This window comes from Balaenoptera musculus, chromosome 9, assembly GCF_009873245.2.
Source record: "Balaenoptera musculus isolate JJ_BM4_2016_0621 chromosome 9, mBalMus1.pri.v3, whole genome shotgun sequence".
Lineage (NCBI taxonomy): Eukaryota > Metazoa > Chordata > Mammalia > Artiodactyla > Balaenopteridae > Balaenoptera > Balaenoptera musculus.
In genome coordinates, this window is record NC_045793.1 from 13,246,791 (window position 1) to 13,273,141 (window position 26,351).

The following is a 26,351-nucleotide window of genomic DNA, read 5'->3' on the forward strand; positions in this document are numbered from 1 at the left end:
TTGTGGGCCAGGTAAGATAAAGCCTGGAAGTCATCTTAAAGCTTATGAGTCTATCATGAATACTTTGCTTCTTGTTGTTTTGCTTTTTCTTGTGGAAATGTTCAAACACACCAAAAGTAGAGGAAATACAGTATAATGAGTCCTGATGTACCAATAACCTAGCTTCAAAAATTGGGGGCAGTTTTACAGTCTTGTTTCATTTACATCTACAACTTTCTTGGCGGTGTGTGCTGGAGTATTTTAGAGCAGATCACTGATAACATATCCTTTCACCCATGAATACTTTGGTGCCGTTAGTAAAAATCCTTAGATTAATCTATTTATTTGAAATCTACTATATAACTATGTAATGAGTAATCAGATTCTAACGAATTGCTTCTCTTGCCAGAGTTTTCCATTTGCTAGAACTAGAGGATATGCATCACAATAGCTGTTATAATAGAGATATACTACTTGTCCACTCACAAGACAGTAGTCTTCTTAGAACAGGTACAGAGTTCTAACCTCATATCCCAATAATTTAGAGATGGTTGATGTACTGCCCATACTTTAAGGAGCAGATAGTTTAAAATGATATAGATTCATTAGTCTGATCTTTTCTCTATGGGCCACAGTTAGGAGAATTTATGTGGCATTTGACCATTCCCAGGTTCTGTAAAATTAGAGCAGGTAGTAGTTGCCTATGTGACTGAGTCTAAAGCCAGCCCTGCAGCCACAGAGGCGAGATCTCTGTCTCCTCTGTCTCTCTCACACACACAACATACACAACACTCGCGTGCACGCACACACACACACACTCACTGCTTTAATGGGAAGAAATTAGTAGGGATGGAAAAGACATTCTCAGAGCTGGACCTACTGTACCTCAATCTTGACTCATTCTCTCTCTCTGCTCTGAGGGGTGGGACTCATGAAGTCCCAAGGAATTGGTCAAACATTCTCAGTCATTTCTTCACACTTCTGACCCAATTACAAGATCCCCACACTGAAGTTTTGCCTTCATAAAACTAAGCAGGGCAAGGTTTTAATGATTTTTTTGAAGTGTGATTAGGAATTAAAGCTCTTCCACAGGAGGTGACCAGCAGAAACTCTAAAGACAGAAACTTAAAATATTAGTCTCTCAGAAGAGAGTGTGGGTATGGGGGATTGGAGAAGAAGGAGATTGCTACTCATTATACGTCCTGCATGCAATTTGATTATTTAATCTTTGCCATGTATATATATGCCAAATATATATATTATATATATATATATATATATATATATATATATATAATATATATTTAGACCTGTCCAGAATATGCTTGAATCACTTTGCTCACTCCTCTTCATCTCCTGACCTCTGAACCCTGGAGGTCCCTGAGCTCAGTCCCCCAAACTTTTCTCTGTGTACACTCACTTCCTTGGAACATCATCCAGCCCATAGCTTTAAACCCTATCTGTAAACTGGTGACCTTTGAATTGATATCTGCATCACATACCTCTGTGTTGAACTTCAGACTTGCAGCTGCCTAATCAAATCTCCCTCTGGTTGTCTAACAGGCATTTCAATCTCAACATGTCCGAAAACAAACTCTTGATCTTTCCTACCAAACCTATTCCTCCTGCAATTTTTTCATTTCCCAGTAAATGGAAACATACCAAAGATCTGCGAGTGATCGTTGACTACTCTCTTTCTCTGCAGCTGTGCATCCAATCTATGAGAGATTCTTTCAGTTCTCTCAGCCTCCTCCTACTGGCATCCCCTGCTTTCCCCCTGGCCCCTCTCCACCCAGCAGCCAAACGGATCCTTCTAAAAGGATCCTGCACTCAGATCCTCCAGGGGCTCCCATTTCACTCAGAATACGGAGCAGCCCCTCTACGAGGCCCCCAGGGCCATAGGAGCCACCCAACAACCTGTCTGATTCCTGCTACCCGCTCTCTGCTCTAGTCTCCTCACTGTTCCTCCAGACGCCAAAACCTTTCTCACATGTCTCACTCACCCCATCGCTTCCTTCAGTTGTCTGCTCACAGGTCATTTATCAGAGAGGTCTTCCGCATCAACCCCATCACCCATTCTCTGATCCCTCACCCTGTTTCACATTTCTTCACAGCACTTACCACTGCATCATATATTATATATTCAATGGTTCATTTAAAAAATTGTCTCCCTCATCCCACCCCCAATAGAATCTAAATTCCATGAGGATAGGGACTTAACTCTTGCTTGATGTTGTTTTTCCATTACCTGGAGTAAGGCTTGGCACACAGTAGGTGCTGTAAATTAAGGCACACACTATGTGTTCTATGTACCCTTATGATGGACACTGCCGCAGAATGAATACCTTTTATGAGGTTTCAGATGTTTAATTTCCAACTCCATTGCAAATTTCAGAGGCCTAAAAGGGAGGGATGTGTGGATTTTAAATAACTTAGTAATTTTGTATATAGATTCTATTCTATTAATCCCTACACCATTTCTGGCTCAACCAGAACTCAGCCTCTGTAGTATGTAATTTGCTGTGCTTTCAACTTGGATCCTGCCAACAAGTGCCCGAAGCACAGATGATTCAGTGCAGATGGGGCTGACGTCATAGTTGTGTGGCTAATGTATAAAGTAAATGTGTCTCCTCCATTCACATTCTAAATTTCACCCCTTTACACCTCAGCTTGTCCCACAATCTGGACTCCTGTCTGGACCACTGGTATTTGCCCTGGTCCACTAATTATGCAGACTGATCATGGAGGTAGAGCAACCTATTCCTCACATGGATGGAAGACTACCTGGCCGAATAAAATGGCTTAGTTATATAAAGATGTTGACCCTTCTCCAGTAAATATGTACAGATGACCCTTGAACAGTGCAAGGGCTGGGGCTCGACCTTCGGCACGGTCAAAAATCCGCATGTAACTTACAGTCGGCCCTCTGTATCTGAGCCTCCCCTGCATCCGTGGGTCCCCATCTGTGCTTTCAACCAACCACGGATGGTGTAGCACTGTAGTGTCTACTACTGACAACCCACGCGTAAGTGGACTCGCGCCCTTCAAACCTGTGTTGCTTAGGGGTCAACTGTAATTCTCATGCAGTTTCAAATGAAAAAAGATCACATTTTTTTGAAACTGGCTAAAATGATTTTCAATTTCACATGGAAAAATCATTGTCAAAGAAATAGCTGAAAGTTTTTTAAAAAGAGTAAACAGAGAAGACTACCTCTCCTAGAAATAGAAATTTAAATTGTATGTAGAATAGGCAGGTCAGTGGTGAAGAATATATAGCTTAGTAAATATCAGTAATATTAAAAATTTTAGAGTCTCACTTCCTATCACATATCAATATAAACATTGAATAGATGAAGAGATCAAATGTGGAAAATCAATCATAAATAACTAGAAGAAAATAAAAGTGAACGTTGATCAAATTTCTGGGAGGGCAACAACTTTATAAATATCAAAGCAACGTGAGAAATCACAAAAAGAATTGATAAGCTTGGTGACATAAAATTTAGAACTTCTATATTTCATAAAGCAATTAAGCAGCATTGAAACCATACAGTAAATTGGAAGTAACATTAACAAAAATTATGTCAGACAAAAGATTAATATTCTTACTGCATAAAGAACTCATGCAAATTGATAACAATTCTTCAGACAGTGTCTTCAGACAGTGCTCTGAAGAGGAACCACAAATCACCAACATATATTTCGAAACCATGATTAGATTCAGTCACAAAACGTTAACTTAAAACAAAATGCCATGGTCATCTGACAATTGGCCAAAAAAAAAATATTTTAAATGGCACTATCTAATTGGGACAAGAGGGAAATGAGACTGATGCCCTTGTACACTTGTGAATCAACAATTAGGCAGTACAATCAAAACATGGATACACCTTAATCCAGTACTGCCACCTCTGGCAATCTGTCATGTCAGCAGCCTGAATAGCTGATTGTACTTGCCCTGCCTGTCACCCCTCATTCTAGATTTCAATTTTTGCCTGATAGCTGCCTTCCCTGCTGGGCTGTAAGCTTGATGCGAAGGGATGTCTGTTTTCTTCACAGCTGGACTTGGCATAGAATAGGAACCTAGTGTTAGTTCAGAGTGAAATTTAGGCACAACAAAAAAGGGAAGAGCTTGATTGTCTAACAATGAGAATGGTTAAGTAAATAAATTTTCAAACACACATACAAGAGAAAGAATTAAAATGATGCATATAAAAGTTTCTAATAGAATGGCGAATTGTTCACAGTTTGATATTAAGGGGAAAAAAGAATACAAAATTGATATACAGTATGATTTCAACATGTAAACACAGAAAAGAAAAACAACTAAATCTATCATTTAAGATATACCATTATTATACCATTATTTTTACATGCCACTAAGAATGAAAAATGCCCATGATGGGGAGTCTAATATGATACCCCCTACACAACTTTGCCAAGTAAACCTCCCACGCAGAGAGGGCCAGGCAAGGAAGACTGCTTGTCTCAACTTTGTCATCGGGTGCAGAGAAGAAAAAAAATCTCACCTAGGAATTAAAAGGCAGGGCTCGCACTAGCTTGTATTTTGAATTCACACTACCAGCATGGTCCAAAGAACCTCCAGCGGAGAATTTAACTCAGAGTAGTCTCTGGTTGGTGGTCCTCCAGATGGCTGACAAAAGCAAACACAAATCTCCCCTGTGAGACCCGGACCTCAGTGGAGCCGGCAGCAGTTATAAGTCGCCATAGCAATCCTAACAAGTGAGAAATTTTGCATCCTAGAACTGATGAGATAGGATAAGCAAAATCTTTGCAGGGGCCAATCCAGCAGTGAGATGATAGATCAAAAATACTTGTATATAATGTATTTTATGTACATTGTATTTTTATTGTAGAGATATTTATATAGTGTAGGTATATTTTATATGTTTTACATAATGTAGATATATTATTTGTAAAAGTGAAATAATTTTATTTTAAAATTAGAACATATGGGATTCTAGGGGAACTCATTAAAAAATTTAACATTATCCGAGGGTCTCTGAATGTGACCGACCTTCATTTCTTATTGCCCTTAACACTAGTTTCCCACCAGATCTATTCTAATAGCTAAGTTCAATTAATTGCCTCCCTATCCTCTCATGAAATTCAGTAGACACAGAGATGATGAATCTGATGGTCAGGTACAGGGCCTCTCTCAGTCTGTGAATGTGTGTCAAGCGGAGTGTCATCAGCGTCATTAACATTTTTGAACACCCACTATGTGCAAGATACCAGGTTAAGCCTGGCAGGAGGGGGGCCAGTTGTGCAGAGGTTTAAATCTCTACTTTCATTCATTTGCTTAGTTGACAAATATTTGTTGAGCACCCGTTACGCAAGGCACTAGGGTCTGAAGATTGACCTATGGCTGCTGAGCTAGAACACATGCTTAAATGAAGATTGGAAAAGGTGCTAGGTTTAGGGTTTGGACATTTTGGTCTTCTGTTTATACAGAAAATCGACTGGGATGGAGATTATGAGTTTATTTCTTCATATATATATATATACAGCTTGAGGGTATTAAACTAGGGGATTCGGGGCTGGGGGGGGCGGCTCACACAAAAGATCAGGAAAAGGAAGTCCCTTGGAAAAAAAGGAAAGTCAGACTGAAGCTGATGGCTTTGGAAATGGATTAAGGATTTCTTATGAATTCCCCATTTTATATTTAGAAGTAACATTTTGAATGCCTCACCCCTTGGGGTAAATCTGGTGGTTAAGTAATCAGAGGAGGTGGGATAAAGAAATAGGAATAGCCACTAAAATAATGAGAAAGCATGAGGTGAGGAGAGAGACTTGTTCAGATACCCAATTCCTCCAAAGTTCAGGAAGGCCTGGGGTTTGCCTGCCCTCAGAAGGACGCTAGGTGTTACCCGGAGGGTGTTGATGAAGAGTGACATCTGTGTACCAGACACGCAATGACAAGATGATTTAACCCTCCTTCCCAAGGAGATCATCAATGACTGCCCAAGGCTGCTGCTTCCAGGCAAAAATCTATGACACAACAATAAAAGAATCTATGCAGCATTTTACCCTCAAGAATGGAGACTGCTTTCTTCTTGGCTATATTTATCAACCTCTCCCCCACCCCCCAAGGGCAAGTTAGTGACCGTCGTCCACCACTCTCTGTAGAGACTAAGTCACTGAAATGGATGGGGAGCCCCAAGCAGGGTCCAGGAAGGCCAGGGCCAGGCACTATCCAGCACATTCAAGGCACACCGACTGGGTGATATACACACAACTACTCCAGGCCGGACACCAAAGCCCATAGCTTCAGCGGATCAGGCCACGTCCCAAGCGCAAACAACGCGGGCAGCCGGGGCTCCCGCTTCTGCTTCACTCCCAGCACGGCGGGAGCTCTGAACACACATCCAGGGTTATGTAACACCTATCTGTCACGGTCCATATGACCAGGGGACTTTCAAAATCATGGTGGCGTGTAACAGTTCACGGTGGTACAGTCATCCCACGGAATCCTAGGTGAGAAGGCACAGGTAGACAGATCCAAGTGGCTGCGCGTCCATGTCACCGCACTTTTCCTATCCCCGGGCGCGCAGATGCATCCGTGAAGTCTCAAACCAGGCACGTAGTTCAGCGAAGACCGTAGGGAGGACGCCTTCTCGGGCAGGATCGGAACGCCGCCGAGCTGGGTGGGAGGGCGGCGGGCGCGGGGCGGGGCGGGCGGGGCGGGGCGGGGCGGCCGGGGCAGGTGCGGGCCTGGGGCGGCGGACGCGCGGCGTGAGCGCGGAGGCCCGGCCGGCCGGCCGCCCGCCCTCCGGAGAGAGGAGTTCCCGCAGCCCGCCCCTGCGCCCGCCCCTCGCCGCCCGCGGCTCCTCCTCGCCGCCGCGCCTCGCCTCGCCTCACCTCGCCATGGTGGAGCGGGGAGACGAGGCGCCGCTGCTACGTTGGGCCGAGGGCCCCGCCGTCTCCCCGCCGCTGGCCCCGGACCCGCAGGCTGGAGGCCGGGGCTGGGGCGGCGGCGGGGGCGGCCGGGCGGCCGCGGAGCCGCCGAGGAGGCGGGAGCCCGAGGAGCTGGGTCCCTCCCAGGTGCTGCTGCAGCCCGGGCGCCTGGAGCTGGGCGACGTGGAGGAGGACCAGGTGGTGGCCGTGTTCGTGGTCACCTTCGACCCCCGCTCGGGTGAGAGCCGCTCCGAGACCGCGGGCGGGGAGAGGGTCGCCCCACTCTGGGCTTCGGGGGCGGCGGGGGAGGGGCTCGCTGCGCGCGCACCCGCACACGTGCAACCCCCTCCGCGCCGACCGGGCTGCCCCGGGCGAGCCCGGTGCCCCCGGGAGGTCGGGGCGTGGGGCTTTGTTTCCTGCGCCTCTGACCCCGTCTTCATTGCGTCCCGCTGCCTCTTAGCGGATCCCCAGCCCGCGCGCCCGTCCCCACAGTCGTGTTTGCGCTTCTCCGGTGACAGAGGATCTTGTTTGTGGCCACAGGCACGCTGGCTTTTGTTTTCTTTTTGGGCTCGGTTAAAAGGTTTCTCCCGTGAAGAGGAGGAACGCCCCCCAGGTGAATTCCTTCCGAAACGGATCGTCCTCAGCTTCCACGTTCTCTGCTTCCCGCCGTTGCTCCCCATCCCTCCCTGCACGGTAACTTTGTGAGCGGCCAAGTTCACTCCCTCTGACGGTATTATTTTGAGGAATTGATGCCTGGAGCATTAAGGGGTGGCACTGAGGGATTAAGCTGGAGACCGATGAAAAGAGAAGCCTCCTCAGGTAGGCTCTCTTTGGTATGTTTGGAGAATTCAAGTGTTATCTCGCATAATCTTTACCCTGACCATCCAGTAAGGAAGTGTGCATTTTACTGGTGAGAGAATTCATGGGGTTCAAAAGTGAATGGGTAAATACCTCCCTCCGAGAGCCTTAGGTGGTCGGGGAAGGACCCTGCTCTCAGGATTGGAGGGATGAGAGCTGTAGTCTTGGTTCTAGGGTTTAAGAAAGCCCAGGTGTGTCTTTCTATCCTAACTCCACTGAGGTTGCTGGAATGTGGAGTGTCAGGGGAAAAAAACCAGAACAGTTTCTTTCTGGAGTTCCCTTCCTGGTCTGGCAAGGATGAGGTATGGAAGCCATTCTGAAAAACTTGATACTATGCGCTGGAGTGGGAGGAAAAAGGGTGAGGGTCTTGGGATGGCAGAAGATACAATCCAGGCAGGATTATAAACCAGCAAGACCCAGGAAGAAGTAGGAACAGCTGTGGGGAGACTAGGCCTTTCTGACTCCTGTCTATTCCTTGGCCCCATCCCAGTGGGTTTCAAACATTTTTGACTGTGACCCACCATATGAAATTCATTTTACATACCAATCAGTGTGCTAACATATGTACATACGTAACTGAAACAAGGTTCATGAAATAGTATTAACCCCTTTTACATGTAGTGCATACTGGCATTTTCTATTTTTCTTTTTCTTTTTTTTAATGCTCATCACATAGGCTGGTTGACTCATGTATGGTTGGGACTCCCAGACAGAAAAACTGTTCTTTTTTTGACCAGAGTAACCTTTATTGCTAGACAAAAACAGATACTACTTTGTAACTAATAACATTCCTTATGCCCTACCCCATCACCTACATACAGTAAATAGATGTGAGCATGAGGTTCATTCTGGAAAGTGTTTAAGAGTAACTAGAAGAAATGGAGAGAAAGCGCTAACTGGGTCTGATTTAGCAGTGGTCGCCCTGGCGGTAGAGCCTAGAGAGGGGAAGAGGAGAAGAAAAAAAATACTATACTAACCACAGATGGAGTTAATAACATTGAAAAGCACCACAGAGCTGGAACCCTCCCCCTGCCTTGTCAATCACAGCTGGTGAGCATGATTTTGTGGGTATGTGTATATGGAGTATTTGTGTGTACGTGTGATACACACACACGCACAAGTATGTATTTGTAATGGTTTTCAGATTAAGGTTAGTGTGGAAAGGGATTTAACTGACACTTGGACACTTGCTTTGTGCAGGCGTTTTACTATAATGGTTTCATCTAATTCTCATCACCATTGTAATTTGATGATCGTTTATAACCAAGGATGATTAAGTAACTTGGAAATATTAACTAGCTAATAAATACTTGACTCCGAGTCTGGTTGTCTTTCTAGAATACAACACTGCCTGAACCTCTGGCCCCTAACTTTTCATCTTACTGGGTGCAGAGAGGGGAGAGGCTGAGAAGGAGTGGGGGAGGGGAGAGAGTGTGTTTTTAACTTTGGTTGATGGTTTTGTTTTGGTTTTTTTTTTGGAAAGCTGCTGTTTCCTGCCCATAACTCTCTTTTGTCATCTTCTCAGTCCCAACTGGCACTTTACTTCCTGTAAAAAATTGTGATAGTACCTATAGCAAGTAAAAATTATATGGTGCAGTATAATTCTAAGAGTAGAAGATGGAATGAATGAATGCTACTGGGGTTCCCAGGGCTGCAAAGGTCGACACTAGGACAAGGGCCTCAGAGAGCCCGTGGAGTGTCCCTTGGGTGAAGGTTGAGGGTTGAGGAAATCACAGTCTGGAGAGGGGAGATGGAGGCCCTCGGATGCCCAGTGAGCGGGAGACATCGCTGGGGCCAGACTTTCGTCTCCCGGTTTTAATAGTTCAGTGTCTTCCTCATTCTGCTGTGGAGGCAGGTGTGCTACGTTATTATTTAATCTTGGTCCACCAAGGCTTTTGCCTTCCTTAGCCCATGATACCCAAAGTAGTAAAGTGAATACCGGCTTCTTTACCCAAATCAGAACATATCACGGAAGTTCTTGCATGCGAGAAACTGGCTAGAGTTTCTGCGCCTGCCTGTCTGCGCCCCGTGTCTCTCCCAGCTGTGTCCTCAGTGTCCTTCCCCAGGAGCTCCTCCCTTGTCCCCAAACCTCCCCAGTCGCCTACTGCCCAGGCCATGGGTATTTCGTTCATCTTCCCACCTGGTATAGGGAACTGTTGGCACGTGTGCCTGCGAGAGTACAGGAGGGGATGGGGGAGGAGAGAATCCACAGCCGTGGGTCATGTGTCAGGGCGTGCGTGGTCTGGGTGCTGAGAGAGGGTGCGAGGGAGGAGTTGGATCCTGGTTACACACACATACACACGCTCTTGGGCGGGGATGTGCTCAGTGATTCCCAGACCGGTGTATGGGAATAAGAGTAATTCTCCTATAGTTTTGGATACTAATTTTGGGTTGGGCATCTGTAGAAAGAATCAGAGAAGAGGCTGGGGCCATAAAGAATGTTATTTTCATTGGAGTCACGGTTTGAAAATTATGGTTGTTGGATCTACCGATGTTGTGAGGTCTGTAGGGGCTTCAGGGTCAAGTGAGGCAGAGGCTCTCTCTCTCTCTCACACACACTCTCCTTCCCCTGTCTCTCTCTCACTCACTCCCTGACACACTCAGCCTTTATCTGGAGCAGGGAGTCCCTGGGATGGTGGTGGTGCCGGCCATGTGGGCTACAAAGCTGCTATTGAAACCAGGCCCGGATGCCGACTATGGGAGCCAAGTGGGAGAGGTTGGCAGCCAGAATATTGCTTTTTCATTGTGTCCAACCCATTATTTAGAGCTTTGGGTTTTAATTGTGATTCTCTTCTTCGGGTCTCTAGTAAAATTTTCGTTCTTTGGTCTGCTTAGTTAAGGGAAAAGTTACTGTCACACTGGGAAGTCAGCCTGCTCCCCCATCCCCTCTATGAAGGTGACATAGCTGTCTCGCCATGTGACTGAGGGCTTGTGTGTGGGCCTGAGGTGGGTAGAGCTCTGGCTCTACAATGTGTGACACCTGTGAATCAGCCTCACTGGACTGTTTCTTTATAAGAGATTCACTTTCAACAGCTGCATTTTCCCCAGAGTTATTTTGTGAGTGTCTGGGGGAAATTCCTATGCTGTGCGTGTTTGTGTTGGGATGGCTGAGCGGAGGAAAACCTGCTGAGGTTTGTAAGATGTCTCATTTTCCTTTGTTCTTCCTGATTAGGGATGAATTACCTGTTCCTCCCTCAACCCCTCTAGCCAGTGCCTAAATTACATCTAAGCCCCTATTTAATTTAGTGCATCGAAGTGCTCCTGTGTTCATGTCAAATGAGCGTAGTATTTAAAATCACTCACGTACACTAATTTTAACCCCCATACATTCTCCGTATAGTCAGCAGAATTCAAGCATTTTCTTTTAAACAATGGCGATGTGGAGGCAGCGAGACAGGGCCAGGTGTAGCATCTGAGGCATAACTTGGAGGGCTGCCCAGGTCATCTGACTCATGCAAATAATAAATGGCTCCAGCCTCTGGTGGGAACGTGACAAAGCAGAATGAGAATGGAAAATTTGGAGCGCCATTTTGAGTCTCAAAGAGCAGTCCTACGAATGGCCAGCTCAGAGAGGCCAAGAGAAGGCCCGTTCTGATAGCCTAGGCAAGAAAGCCTCTTCGAATGATTAACTCTGCCACGTCCTTTCTCTCTCGTTTCTATCAGATGTCAGTGGAATACAGCTGTGGTGAATTTCATTAATTCCCACATTGGCAAACTCTTTCCCAGGCTGTTGGTGATTCACCTGCTTGTGGTTTTCAGGGAGAAGGTCAGTTGGTGACCATCTGCAGGGACTTCTGTTTCTCCTCTTGAAAGTGGATGGAAACTAGAGTAGGAGTGGGAATCGTAACAACCACCACTTACTGAGTGCCCACCGTGGACCAGGAACTAGCTAATCCTTTCAACAATCTTCTCTGTAATGACGAGAAAAACAGAGGCACAGGGCAGTTAAGTCATATTAAGTCACAGAGCAAAGAGGGGCAGAATTCCTGTGCTTCTTCCCACATCACACCACACCACTGCCTGGCGCAAAATGATATGGGGCCCGTGAAATGGAAAGTTCCTTCCATGTAAAATTAATGCATTGGAATTCAGCCATGGATTGGCATATGGCTGACTTGAAATCACCAGGATTAATTTCTTCCTGCCTCAGGTTTCTTCATACTGACTCTTTCTTCCTTTGCTTTGGATATACTCTCATCCTAGGTGGTGGTAAGACAATTCAAAACTATTTAAGACCCAGAGTTGAGTGATATGGGCTGTCGACTTTTCTGGCGTTAGAGTCTGAACCATATCAGCTTCTGAGGTTTCTTCCATCTCTGGGATTTGGGGGCCTCCTGCAGAAGTGGGGACCACAAGTACACCTGGATTCTTGCCTTGATTCAGGGCTTGTGTGTATGCCGATGGGCAGAGCTAATGGAAAGAGTAAAAATCAACACACATGTTGGAGAGGGGAGAACTGGTACAGAGCTCTACTCTTGAGGTCAGAGGAGCCGTAACAGGACCTTGAGCTGAGGTACCCACTGCTTATGAAATCAAGGCCTCAGGAGGAAATTCTTGATTGGGAACCGCCCAACACGGAGGGAGAAAAGGAGGAAGGAAAGCCACGTATTTCCCATTAGACAGAGATTATTTTGGTTCAAGATCATTGCTTTCTCCGTTTTAAATATTCTGAGATCAGCTTTCTTAACAGGCAGCAGCAGTAGCAGCTAATATCTATTCCCCCTGGAGAAATGGTGGTTGGTGAAATCCAAATATGCTTGGGGGTGTGGTCATTTCACATTTCAACAGAAATAGAAGGCAGAGGAAGCCCTGCATGTAGATAGGATAGAGTACATCTCACCTAGCGTAGGAGCTTGTGAAACATCAGCTCTGGGAGGCCCTGGCACACAGGGCCACGAGGTTCAGACCGTCTCTGCATCTACAGCCAGGCTCAGCATTGCCCTGTGGCTTCCCTGGGTACCTGAGCCGCCAACTCAGTAATCTCTTAGTCCAAGTTCCTTTGCCTGAGCCCAGAATCTGGCACTGGGCTGCCAAGTTATGTTCCATCAATATTTATTGAATGGCTGGCTGAATGCACACAAAGCAGATTGCCACGTTTGTTCCTCGTGCGGTCATGTCCATCCCTCCTAGAGGCTAGGCAGGGCCCAAGGCAAGGGGGGGGACATGGAGATGGAAGGAGAGCAAGTCAGGAAATAAGGCACTTGTCAGTGTTGACTCCTCTCTTTGATTGCCTACCCCTGGGATGAGCCCTTCTGTTCAATCCTGCCAGGCCCCAGCTCCCTGGCTGCGTTCCTAAAGTGTGGTGAGGAAATTTGTAAAACCAAATGGCTTTGAGTGTGAAGGCTGAGCCTGAGGTAGGCAGTGTTCTGTGTGAGGTTTTTCTGGCCCTAAATGGCTCTCGACAAGGATTGTTATTTCTGCCAAATCACTTTCCTTTAAGCCTCTTACAAGTTCCATATATAAACGGGTTTCTAATTTTTGAGACTGGTGTACTATTTCTGTTAAAGGATGACCTTCAGCCATCATGCTGTTTCATCCCCTTAAATATAACACATTGTCTCAATTATTTTTTGCTTTTGCAAAGTCCTTTATGCTTAGCTTATGGTTTTTTGCATCTCTGTTATTTCAGTTATGTTTCTTAATTCATATGTTGAAATTTTTTAATTTAATTGTTTTTTTATATTGGGGTATAGTTGATTTACAGTGTTGTTAGTTTCAGGTGTACAGCAGTGATTCTGTTATACATATATCCATTCTTTTTCAGATTCTTTTCCCATATAGCTTATTACAGAATATTGAGTAGAGTTCCCTGTGCTGTACAGTAGGTCCTTGTTGATTGTCTATTTTATATATAGTAGTAATCCCAAACTCCTGATTTATCCCTCCCCCCCACCTTCCCCCTCTGGTACCATAAATTTGTTTTCAAAGCTTGTGAATCTGTTTCTGTTTTGTAGATAAGTTCATTTGTGTCATATTTTAGATTCTACATATAAGTGATACCATATGGTATGTGTCTTTCCCTTTTTGACTTAATTCACTTAGTATGATAATCTCTAGGTCCATCCATGTTGCTGCAAATGGCATTATTTCATTCTTTTTTATGACTGAGTAATATTCCACTGCATATATTGATATGTACCACATCTTCTTTATTCATTCATCTGTCAATGGACATTTAGGTTGCTTCCATGTCTTGGCTATTGTAAATAGTGCTACAGTGAACATTGGGGTGCATGTATCTTTTTGAATTATGGTTTCCTCCAGATATGTGCCCAGGAGTGGGATTACTGGATCATATGCTAGTTTTTTAAGGAACCTCCAGACAGTTCTCCATAGTGGTTGTACCAATTTACCTTCCCACCAACAGTTTAGGAGGGTTGCCTTTTCTCCACACCCTCTCCAGCATTTATTGTTTGTAGACTTTTTGATGTTGGCCATTCTGACTGGTGTGAGGTGATACCTCATTGCAGATTTGATTTGCATTTCTCTAATGATTAACGGTGTTGAGCATCTTTTCATGTGCCTATTGCCATCTGTATGTCTTCTTTGGAGAAATGCCTATTAAGATCTTCTGCCCACTTTTTGATTGGGCTGTTTGCTTTTTTGATATTGAACTGCATGAACTGTTTGTACATTTTGGAGATTAATCCCTTGTCAGTCACTTTGTTTGCAAATATTTTTTCCCATTCTGTGGGTTGTCTTTTCATTTGGTTTATGGTTTCCTTTGCTGTGAAAAAGCTTTTAAGTTTCATTAGGTCCCATTTGTTTATTTTTGTTTTTATTTTCATTAGGAGGTGGATCCAAAAAGATATTGCTGCAGTTTATGTCAAAGAGTATTCTGCCTATGTTTTCCTCTAGTATCTGGTCTTACATTTAGGTATTTAATTCATTTTGAGTTTATTTTTGTGTATGATGTTAGAGAATGTTCTAATTTCATTCTTTTACATGTAGCTGTCTGGTTTTCCCAGCACCACTTATTGAAGAGACTGTCTTTTCTCCACTGTATATTCTTGCCTTCTTTGTCCTAAATTAATTGATCATAGGTGCGTGGGTTTATTTCTGGGCTTTCTATCCTGTTCCATTGATCTGTATTTCTGTTTTGTGCCAGTACCATACTGTTTTGATTAGTGTGGCTTTGTAGTATAGTTTGAAGTTAGGGCGCCTGATTCCTTCAGCTCTGTTTTTCTTTCTCAAGGTTGCTTTGGCTATTTGGGGTCTTTTATATTTCCATACAAATTGAAAATTTTTTTGTTCTAGTTCTGTGAAAAATGCCATTGGTAATTTGATCGGGATTGCATTGAATCTGTAGATTGCCTTGGTTAGTATAGACATTTTGACAATATTGGGTCTTCCAATCCAAGAACATGGTATATTTTGCATCTGTTTGTGTCATCTTTGATTTCTTTCATCAGCATCTCATAGTTTTCAGAGTACAGGTCTTTTGCCTCCTTAGATAGGTTTATTCCTAGGTATTTTATTTTTTTGATGAGATGGTAAGTGGGATTGTTTCCTTAATTTCTCTTTCTGATTTTTCGTTGTTAGTGTATAGAAATGCAAGAGATTTCTGTGTATTAATTTTGTATCCTGCAACCTTACCAAATTCATTGATGAGCTCTAGTTGTTTTCTGGTAGCATCTTTAGGATTTTCTGTGTATAGTATCATATCATTTGCAAACAGTGGCAGTTTTACTTCTTTTCCAGTTTGGATTCCTTTTATTTCTTCTTCTTCTCTGTTTGCCATGGCTAGGATTTCCAAAACTATGTTGAATAAAAGTGGTGAGAGTGGACATCCTTATCCTGTTCTGATCTTAGAGGAAATGCTTTCAGCTTTTCACTGTTGAGTATGATGTTAGCTGTGGGTTCGTCATATATGGCCTTTATTATGTTGAGGTAGGTTCCCTCTGTGCCTACCTTCTGCAGAGTTTTTGTCATAAATGGGTGTTGAATTTTGTCAAAAGCTTTTCCTGCATCTATTGAGATGATCATATAGTTTTTATTCTTCAATTTGTTAACAGGGTGTATCCACTGATTGATTTGCAGATACTGAAAAATCCTTGCACCCCTGGGAATAATCCCACTTGATCATGGTGTATGATCCTTTTAATGTATTGTTGGATTCGGTTTGCTAGTATTTTGTTGAGGATTTTTGCGTCTATGTTCATCAGTGATGTTGGCCTGTAATTTTCTTTTTTTGTGATATCGTTATCTTCTTCTGGTACCAGGGTGATCGTGGCCCCATCAAATGAGTTTAGGAGTGTTCCTTCCTCTGCAGTTTTTTGCAAGAGTTTCAGAAGGATAGGTGTTAACTCTTCTCTAAATGTTTGATAGAAGAATTCACCTGTGAAGCCATCTGGTCTTGGACTTTTGTTTGTTGGAATTTTTTTAATCACAGTTTCAATTTCAGTACTTGGTGATTGGTCTGTTCATATTTTCTATTTCTTCCTGGTTTGGTCTTGGAGGACTGTACCTTTCTAAGAATTTGTCCATTTCTTCTAGATTGTCCATTTTATTGGCATATAGTTGCTTGTAGTAGTCTCTTATGACTCTGTTTCTGTGGTGTCAGTTGTAACTTCTTTTTCATTTCTAATTTTATTGATTTGAGCCCCTTCCCTTTTTTTCTTGATGAGTCTGGCTAAAGGTTTATCAATTTTGTTTATCTTTTCAAAGAACCAGCTCTTAGGTTCATTGATCTTTTCTATTGTTTTCTTTGTCTCTGTTTCATTTATTTCTGCTCTGATCTTTATGATTTCTTTCCTTCTACTAACTTTGGGTTTTGTTTGTTCTTCTTTCTCTAGTTGCTTTAGGTGCAAGTTTAGGTTGTTTATTTGAAATTTTTCTTGTTTCCTGAGGTAAGATTGCATTGCTGTAAACTTCCCTCTTAGGACTGCTTTTGCTGCCTCCCATAGGTTTTTGATCTTTATGCTTTCATTTTCATTCGTCTCTAGGTATTTTTTAATTTCCTCTTTGATTTCTTCATTGATCCATTGGTTTGTTGTAGCACATTGTTCAGCCTCCACGTGTTTGTGTTTTTGCAATTTTTTCTTGTAGTTGATTTCTAATCTCATAGCATTGTGGTTGGAAAAGATGCTTGGTATGATTTCAGTTTTCTTTAATTTACTGAGGTTTGCTTTGTGGCCCAGCATCTGATCTGTCCTGGAGAATGTTTCATGTGCACTTGAGAAGAATGTGTATTCTGCTGCTTTTGGATGGAATGTCCTATACATATAAATTAAGTCCATCTGGTCTAATGTGTTATTTAAGGCCTGTGTTTCCTTATTGATTTTCTGTCTGGGTGATCTGTCCATTGATGTAAGTGGAGTGTTAAAGTCCCCCACTATTATTGTTTTACTGTCAGTTTCTCCTTGTATGGCTGTTAGCATTCACCTTAATTTATAAGGAGCTCCTATGTTGGGTGCATATATATTTATGATTGTTATATCTTCTTGGATTGATCCCTTGATCATTATGTAGTGTCCTTCTTTGTCTCTTGTAACAATCTTTATTTTAAAGTCTACTTTGTCTGATAAAAGTATTGCTACTCCAGCTTTCTTTTGATTTCCATTTGCATGGAATACCTTTTTCCATCCCCTCACTTTCAGTCTGTATGTGTCCCTAGATCTGAAGTGGGTCTCTTTTAGACAGCATATATACAGATCTTGTTTTTGTATCCACTCAGCCAATCAGTGTCTTTTGGTTGGAGCATTTAATCTATTTACATTTAAGATAATTATCAATATGTATGTTCTTATTGCTATTTTGTTAATTGTTTATTTGGCTGTGTTGGGTCTTAGTTGCGGCATGTGGGATCTTCGTTGTGGCATGTGGGATCTTCGTTGCAGCGTGCGGGCTTTTCTCTAGTTGTGTGTGGGCTCAGTAGTTGCAGCACACAGGCTCTCTAGTTGTGGCATGCAGGGTCCAGAGTGTGCAGGTCAGTAGTTGTGGCGCATGGCTCAGTAGTCGCAACACATGGGCTCTCTAGTTGTGGCGCACAGGCTCTAGAGCGCATGGGCTTAGTTGCCCCGTGGCATGTGGGATCTTAGTTCCCCGACCAGGGATCAAACCCACATCCCCTGCATTGGAAGGTGGATTCTTAACCACTGGACCACCAGGGAAGTCCTGCCATTTTGTTAATTGTTTAGGATTTGTTTTTGTAGGTCTTTTTTTCTGCTCTTCCTCTTTTGATCTCTTCCCTTGTGATTTGATGACTATCATTAGAGTTGTGTTTGGATTGATTTTTCTTTTTTGTGTGTGTATATATTGTAGATTTTTGGTTTGTGGTTACCATGAGGTTTTGATATAGCAGTCTATATATATATATATCTCCAAGATTGTTTTAAGTCTCTGGTCTCTTAATTTCAAATGCATTTCCAATATCCTGCATTTGTACTCACCTCTTTGCACAATTGCTGGTTTTGATACCATATTTGTGTGTGGATAATTTCTTACCTTTACTGTATGTTTGCCTTTACCCATGAGCTTTCCCATTTGTAATTTTCTTATTTCTAGTTGTGGCCTTTTCTTTGCTGCCTAGAGAAGTTCGTTGAGCATTTTTTGTAAAGCTGGTTTGGTGGTGCTGAATTCTCTAAGCTTCTGCTTGTCTGTAAAGTTTTTGATTTCTCTGTCGAATCTGAACAAGAGCCTTGCTGGGTAGAGTATACTTGGTTGTAGGTTTTTCCTTTTCACACTTTAAATATATCAGGCCACTCCCTTCCGGCCTGCAGTTTCTGCTGAAAAATCAGCTGATAATCGTATGGGGGTTCCCTTTCTCTTTGTCTTTAATTTTTGTCAATTTGATTAATATGTGTCTTGGCATGTTCCTCCTTGGGCTTATCCTGTATGGGACTCTCTGCACTTCCTGGACTTGAGTGTTTCCTTTCCTATGTTAGGGAAGTTTTCAGCTATTATCTCTTCAAATATTTTCTCAGACCCTTTCTTTCTCTCTTCTTCTGGGACCCCTATAATGCATATGTTGGTGTGATGAACATCGTCCTAGAGTTCTCTTAGATTGTCCTCATTTCTTTTCCTTCTTTTTTCTTTATTCTGTTCCATGGCAGTGATTTCCACCATTCTTTCTTCCAGCTCACTTATTCATTCTTCTGCCTCATTTATTTTGCTTTTGATTCTGTCTACTGTATTTCTCATTTCAGTTATTGTATTGTTCATCTCTGTTTGTTTGTTCTTTAAATCTTCTAGCTCTTTGTTAAACATTTCTAGTATCTTGTTGGTCTGTGCCTCCATTCTTTTTCCAAGATCTTGGATCATCTTTACTATCATTACTCTGAATTCTTTTTCAGGCAGATTGCCTATCTCCACTTCACTTAGTTGTTCTTCTGGGGTTTTATCTTGTTCCTTCATCTGGAACATATTCCTCTGCCATCTCATTTTGTCTAACTTTCTGTGTTTCTGGTCTCCGTTTCTCAGGCTGCAGGTTTGTAGTTCCTCTTGCTTCTGGTGTCTACTCCCATTAGGTGAGGTTGGTTCAGGGGCTTGTGCAGGCCTCCAGGTGGGAGGCACTGGTGCCTGCCCACTGGTGGATGGAGCTGGGTCTTGTCTCTCTGGTGGGCAGGGCCATGTCAAGGGGTGTGTTTAGAAGCGGCTGTGCACTCAGGATGACTTCAGGCAACCTGTCTGCTGTTGGGTGGGGCCAGGTCTTGGTACCAAAATGGCGACTTCTGGGAGAGCTCATGCCAATGAATATTCCCTGGGGCCTCTTCCACCAGTGTCCTTGCTCCCACAGTGAGCCACAGCTGACCCCTGCATCCCCAGGAGATCCTCCACGACCCGCAGGTAGGTCTTGCCCAGGCTCCTGTGGAGTCACTGCTTTGCCCTGGGTCCCAGTGCACATGAAACCTTGTGTGCACACTCCAAGAGTGGAGTCTCTGTTTCCCCTAGTCCTCTGTAGCTCCTGCACTCAAGCCCTGCTGGCCTTCAAAGCCAAATGCTCTGGGAGCTCCTCCTCCCAATGCCAGACCCCCAGGCTGGGGAGCCTGACATGGGGCTCAGAAGTCTCACTTCTGTGGGAGAACCTCTGCGATACAATTATTTTCCAATTTGTGGGTCACCCACCTGGTGGGTATGGGTTTTGATTATATCATGAAAACACCCGTCCTACTGTCTTGTTGTGGCTTCTTCTTTGTCTTTGGATGTAGAATACTTTTTTGGTAGTTTCCAGTCTTCTTTGTTGATGGTTGTTCAGCAGTTAGTTTTGATCTTGGTGTTTTCATGAGAGGAGGTAAGCTCAAGTCCTTTTATTCTGCCATCTTGTCTCCCTCTCATATGTTGAAATTTTTTAAACCTCAGAAAAGTTGAAAGAATAGTACAGTGAAGATCTATATATCCCTGACTTAGATATATGTGTCACTCCCCATTTGTTGACATTTTGCCATATTTGCTTTATCTAAAGTCAGTTCCACAGTAATGTGAAATACACATTCCTAAAAACCTCTGTGCTAAGCAAACATGCAGTAAAAATCACCGGGCTTATGGGGAAGATGGGGTGAGGGGCACAACACTCAAAAACTTTGTCAGTGACACATTAAAGAAAGATAGGAACATAATAAAAGTGGTAGGATGGTTGTACATATGTTAAATAATTAAGAAATACATCAATACTCAAAATACGGCACTCTACCTTAAAAAAGACCTGCGGTTTGCATACGAAGGTGGGTGTTGGAAGGGTTGAGCTTGTGAATTATAATGAAGCAGAGGAAGAGGGCTTCGTGAAATTGGATGGAAAGTTGTAACACTAGAGGAGATAAGTGTGGCTCAGAACACACATGGTGAACCAAGGTAGCAGGCAGATGTTTGAGTGTTGTGTGGAGATGCGTTTTGTGTAGTGCTACAGCTGGGTGCAGTTTTCTGTGTTCACATTGTGAACCTTGAGATCAAAATCACATATCAGCAAACATGAAATTCCCTATGATTGAATTGTTAACATATCGACTGCTTTGGAACAAATACGGCCAGCATTATAGCAGAGCTGAGGATATATAAATATACTTTTTTTTTCTGAACTATTTGAAAGTAACTTTCAGACATCATGACATTGCATTTCTAAATACTTAAGTTTAAATCTCCTAAGAATAAGGCCGTTTTCCTACATAACCACAATATCATTACTACCCCTAGGATAATTAACCTAGGTTAATTAATTTATTACCTTTCTTAATAAATTTTATTTTATTTTTAACAATTTTAGGTTTACAGGAAAACTGAGCAGAAAGTACAGAGTTTCCATATACCCTCTTCCCCTACCTGCCCGCCCGGCCCCCCTGTTACCTCTATTATTGACATCTTGCATTAGCGTGGTATATTTATTGTAATTGATGAACCAATATTTATACATTATTGTTATCTGAAGTTCATAGTTTACATAAGGGTTCACTCTTCGTGTTGTACATTCTCTGGGTTTTGAAAAATGCACAATGTTAGGTATCTACCATAACAGTATCATACAGAATAGTTTTACTGCCCTAAAAATCCTCTGTGCTCTGCTTATTCATCTCTGCTTACCCCCTGATCTTTTTTACTATCTATAGTTTTTCCTTTCTAAAATGTCACATAGTTGGGATTTTGCAGAATATAGCTTTTTTAGACTGGCTTCTTTCACTTAGCAATATGCATTTAAGTTTCCTCCATGTCTTTTCGTGGCTTGGTGGCTCATTTCTTTTTATTGCTGAATAGTATTTTGTTATATGGATAGCCCACAGTTTTTTTTATCCATTCACCTTTTTTTTTTTTTTTTTTTTTTTATTTATTTATTTTTTTCTGTTAAATATTTTATTTTATTTTATTTTATTTTATTTTTTGCCTTTAATTTTTTTTTTTTATTTTAAACATCTTTATTGAAGTATAATTGCCTTACAATAGTGTGTTAGCTTCTGCTTTATAACAAAGTGAATCAGTTATACATATACAATATGTTCCCATTTCTCTTCCCTCTTGCATCTCCCTCCCTCCCACCCTCCCCATCCCACCCCTCTAGGTGGTCACAAAGCACCGAGCTGATCTCCCTGTGCTATGCGGCTGCTTCCCACTAGCTATCTATTTTACATTTGGTAGTGTATATATGTCCATGACACTCTCTTACCCTGTCACATCTCACCCCACCCCCTCCCCATATCCTCAAGTCCATTCTCTAGTAGGTCTGTGTCTTTATTCCCGTCTTGCCACTAGGTTCTTCATGGCCTTTTTTTTTTTTTTTCCTTAGATTCCGTATATATGTGTTAGCATACTGTATTTGTTTTTCTCTTTCTGACTTACTTCACTCTGTATGACAGACTCTAACTCCATCCACCTCATTACAAATACCTCCATTTCATTTCTTTTTATGGCTGAGTAATATTCCATTGTATATATGTGCCACATCTTCTTTATCCATTCATCTGTCGATGGACATTTAGGTTGCTTCCAGGTCCTGGCTATTGTAAATAGAGCTGCAATGAACATTGTGGTACATGACACTTTTTGACCTATGGTTTTCTCAGGGTATATGCCCAGTAGTGGGATTGCTGGGTCGTATGGTAGTTCTATTTGTAGTTTTTTAAGGAACCTCCATACTGTTCTCCATAGTGGCTGTATCAATTTACATTCCCACCAACAGTGCAAGAGTGTTCCCTTTCCTCCACACCCTCTCCAGCATTTATTGTTTCTAGATTTTTTGATGATGGCCATTCTGACCGGTGTGAGATGATATCTCATTGTAGTTTTGATTTGCATTTCTCTAATGATTAATGATGTTGAGCATTCTTTCATGTGTCTGTAGGCCATCTGTATATCTTCTTTGGAGAAATGTCTATTTAGGTCTTCTGCCCATTTTTGGATTGGGTTGTTCGTTTTTTTGTTATGGAGCTGCATGAGCTGCTTGTAAATCTTGGAGATTAATCCTTTGTCAGTTGCTTTATTTGCAAATATTTTCTCCCATTCTGATGGTTGTCTTTTGGTCTTGTTTATGGTTTCCTTTGCTGTGCAAAAGCTTTTAAGTTTCATTAGGTCCCATTTGTTTATTTGTGTTCTTATTTCCATTTCTCTGGGAGCTGGGTCAAAAAGAATCTTGCTGTGATGTATGTCATAGAGGGTTCTGCCTATGTTTTCCTCTAAGAGTTTGATAGTGTCTGGCCTTACACTTAGGTCTTTAATCCATTTGGAGTTTATTTTTGTGCATGGTGTCAGGGAGTGTTCTAATTTCATACTTTTACATGTACCTGTCCAATTTTCCCAGCACCACTTATTGAAGAGGCTGTCTTTTCTCCACTGTATATGCTTGCCTCCTTTATCAAAGATAAGGTGACCATATGTGTGTGGGTTTATCTCTGGGCTTTCTATCCTGTTCCATTGATCTATATTTCTGTTTTTGTGCCAGTACCAAACTGTCTTGATTACTGAAGCTTTGTAGTATAGTCTGAAGTCAGGGAGCCTGATTCCCCCAGCTCCATTTTTCGTTCTCAAGATTGCTTTGGCTATTCGGGGTCTTCTGTGTTTCCATACAAATTGTGAAATTTTTTGTTCTAGTTCTGTGAAAAATGCCAGTGGTAGTTTGATAGGGATTGCATTGAATCTGTAGATTGCTTTGGGTAGTATAGTCATTTTCACAATGTTGATTCTTCCAATCCAGGAACATGGTATACCTCTCCATCTATTTGTATCATCTTTAATTTCTTTCATCAGTGTCTTATAATTTTCTGCATACAGGTCTTTTGTCTCCTTAGGTAGGTTTATTCCTAGATATCTTATTCTTTTTGTTGCAGTGGTAAACGGGAGTGTTTTCTTAATTTCACTTTCAGATTTTTCGTCATTAGTGTATAGAAATGCAAGCGATTTCTGTGCATTAATTTTGTATCCTGCTACTTTATACCAAATTCATTGATTAGCTCTAGGAGTTTTCTGGTAGCATCTTTAGGATTCTCTATGTATAGTATCATGTCATCTGCAAATAGTGACAGCTTTACTTCTTCTTTTCCGATTTGGATTCCTTTTATTTCTTTGTCTTCTCTGATTGCTGTGGCTAACACTTCCAAAACTATGTTGAATAATAGTGGTGAGAGTGGGCAACCTTGTCTTGTTCCTGATCTTAGTGGAAATGGTTTCAGTTTTTCACCATTGAGGACAATGTTGGCTGTGGGTTTGTCATATATGGCCTTTATTATGTTGAGGAAAGTTCCCTCTATGCCTACTTTCTGCAGGGCTTTTATCATAAATGGGTGTTGAATTTTGTCGAAAGCTTTCTCTGCATCTATTGAGATGATCATATGGTTTTTCTCCTTCAATTTGTTAATATGGTGTATCACATTGATTGATTTGCGTATATTGAAGAATCCTTGCATTCCTGGGATAAACCCCACTTGATCATGGTGTATGATCCTTTTAATGTGCTGTTGGATTCTGTTTGCTAATATTTTGTTGAGGATTTTTGCATCTATGTTCATCAGTGATATTGGCCTGTAGTTTTCTTTCTTTGTGACATCTTTGTCTGGTTTTGGTATCAGGGTGATGGTGGCCTCGTAGAATGAGTTTGGGAGTGTTCCTCCCTCTGCAATATTTTGGAAGAGTTTGAGAAGGATAGGTGTTAGCTCTTCTCTAAATGTTTGATAGAATTCACCTGTGAAGCCATCTGGTCCTGGGCTTTTGTTTGTTGGAAGGTTTTTAATCACAGTTTCAATTTCAGTGCTTGTGATTGGTCTGTTCATATTTTCTATTTCTTCCTGGTTCAGTCTCGGCAGTTTGTGCATTTCTAAGAATCTGTCCATTTCTTCCAGGTTGTCCATTTTATTGGCATAGAGTTGCTTGTAGTAATCTCTCATGATCTTTTGTATTTCTGCAGTGTCTGTGGTTATTTCTCCTTTTTCATTTCTAATTCTATTGATCTGAGTCTTCTCCCTTTTTCTCTTGATGAGTCTGGCTAATGGTTTATCAATTTTGTTTATCTTCTCAAAGAACCAGCTTTTAGTTTCATTGATTTTTGCTATTGTTTCCTTCATTTCTTTTTCATTTATTTCTGACCTGATCTTTATAATTTCTTTCCTTCTGCTGGCTTTGGGGTTTTTTTGTTCTTCTTTCTCTAATTGCTTTAGGTGCAAGGTTAGGTTGTTTATTCGAGATGTTTCCTGTTTCTTGAGGTAGGCTTGTATTGCTATAAACTTCCCTCTTAGCACTGCTTTTGCTGCGTCCCATAGGTTTTGGGTCGTCGTATCTCCATTGTCATTTATTTCTAGGTATTTTTTGATTTCCCCTTTGATTTCTTCAGTAATCACTTCATTATTAAGTAATGTATTGTGTAGCCTCCATGTGTTTGTATTTTTTACAGATCTTTTCCTGTAATTGATATCTAGTCTCATAGCGTTGTGGTCGGAAAAGATACTTGATACGATTTCAATTTTCTTAAATTTACCAAGGCTTGATTTGTGACCCAAGATATGATCTATCTTGGAGAATGTTCCATGAGCACTTGAGAAAAATGTGTATTCTGTTGTTTTTGGGTGGAATGTCCTATAAATATCAATTAAGTCCATCTTGTTTAATGTATCATTTAAAGCTTGTGTTTCCTTATTTATTTTCATTTTGGATGATCTGTCCATTGGTGAAAGTGGGGTGTTAAAGTCCCCTACTATGATTGTGTTGCTGTCGATTTCCCCTTTTATAGCTGTTAGTACTTGCCTTATGTATTGAGGTGCTCCTATGTTGGGTGCATAAATATTTACAATTGTTATACCTTCCTCTTGGATCAATCCCTTGATCATTATATAGTGTCCTTCTTTGTCTCTTGTAATAGTCTTTATTTTAAAGTCTATTTTGTCTGATATGAGAATTGCTACTCCAGCTTTCTTTTGATTTCCATTTGCATGGAATATCTTTTTCCATCCCCTCACTTTCAGTCTGTATGTGTCTCTAGGTCTGAAGTGGGTCTCTTGTAGAGAGCATATATATGGGTCTTGTTTTTGTATCCATTCAGCCAGCCTGTGTCTTTTGGTGGGAGCATTTAATCCATTTACATTCAAGGTAATTATCGATATGTATGTTCCTATTCCCATTTTCTTAAATGTTTTGGGTTTGTTATTGTAGGTGTTTTCCTTCTCTTGTGTTTCTTGCCTAGAGAAGTTCCTTTAGCATTTGTTGTAAAGCTGGTTTGGTAGTGCTGAACTCTCTCAGCTTTTGCTTGTCTGTAAAGGTTTTAATTTCTCCATCACATTTGAATGAGATCCTTGCTGGGTAGAGTAATCTTGGTTGTAGGTTCTTCTCCTTCATCACTTTAAGTATATCCTGCCACTCCCTTCTGGCTTGCAGAGTTTCTGCTGAAAGATCAGATGTTAACCTTATGGGGATTCCCTTGTGTGTTATTTGTTTTTTTTCCCTTGCTGCCTTTAATATGTTTTCCTTATATTTAATTTTTGACAGTTTGATTAATATGTGTCTTGGCGTGTTTCTCCTTGGGTTTATCCTGTATAGGACTCTCTGTGCTTCCAGGACTTGATTAACTATTTCCTTTCCCATATTAGGGAAGTTTTCAACTATAATCTCTTCAAATATTTTCTCAGTCCCTTTCTTTTTCTCTTCTTCTTCTGGGACCCCTATAATTCGAATGTTGGTGCGTTTAATGTTGT

The 26,351-nt window shown here is 41.9% G+C and overlaps 1 protein-coding gene across 5 annotated transcripts in view; it reads left to right on the forward strand.

Annotated features, from left to right (window-relative positions):
• Positions 1 to 3,500: 3,500 nt before the first annotated feature.
• DENND11 (DENN domain containing 11) overlaps positions 3,501 to 26,351 on the forward strand; it is a 71,344-nt gene continuing 48,493 nt past the window's right edge. For 3 of the 5 annotated variants that reach the window (XR_005021251.1, XM_036863773.1, XM_036863774.1), the window contains exon 1: positions 6,723 to 7,135. Coding sequence is in view for 3 of the 5 variants with exons in the window: in XM_036863773.1 (XP_036719668.1) it covers positions 6,868 to 7,135 (268 nt within the window). In the remaining 2 variants the exon portion in view is untranslated. Of the gene's footprint in view, positions 6,478 to 6,722; positions 7,136 to 7,679; positions 7,717 to 26,351 lie in introns of those variants that run through there. The other 2 variants (XM_036863776.1, XM_036863775.1) reach the window with 2 other exon arrangements.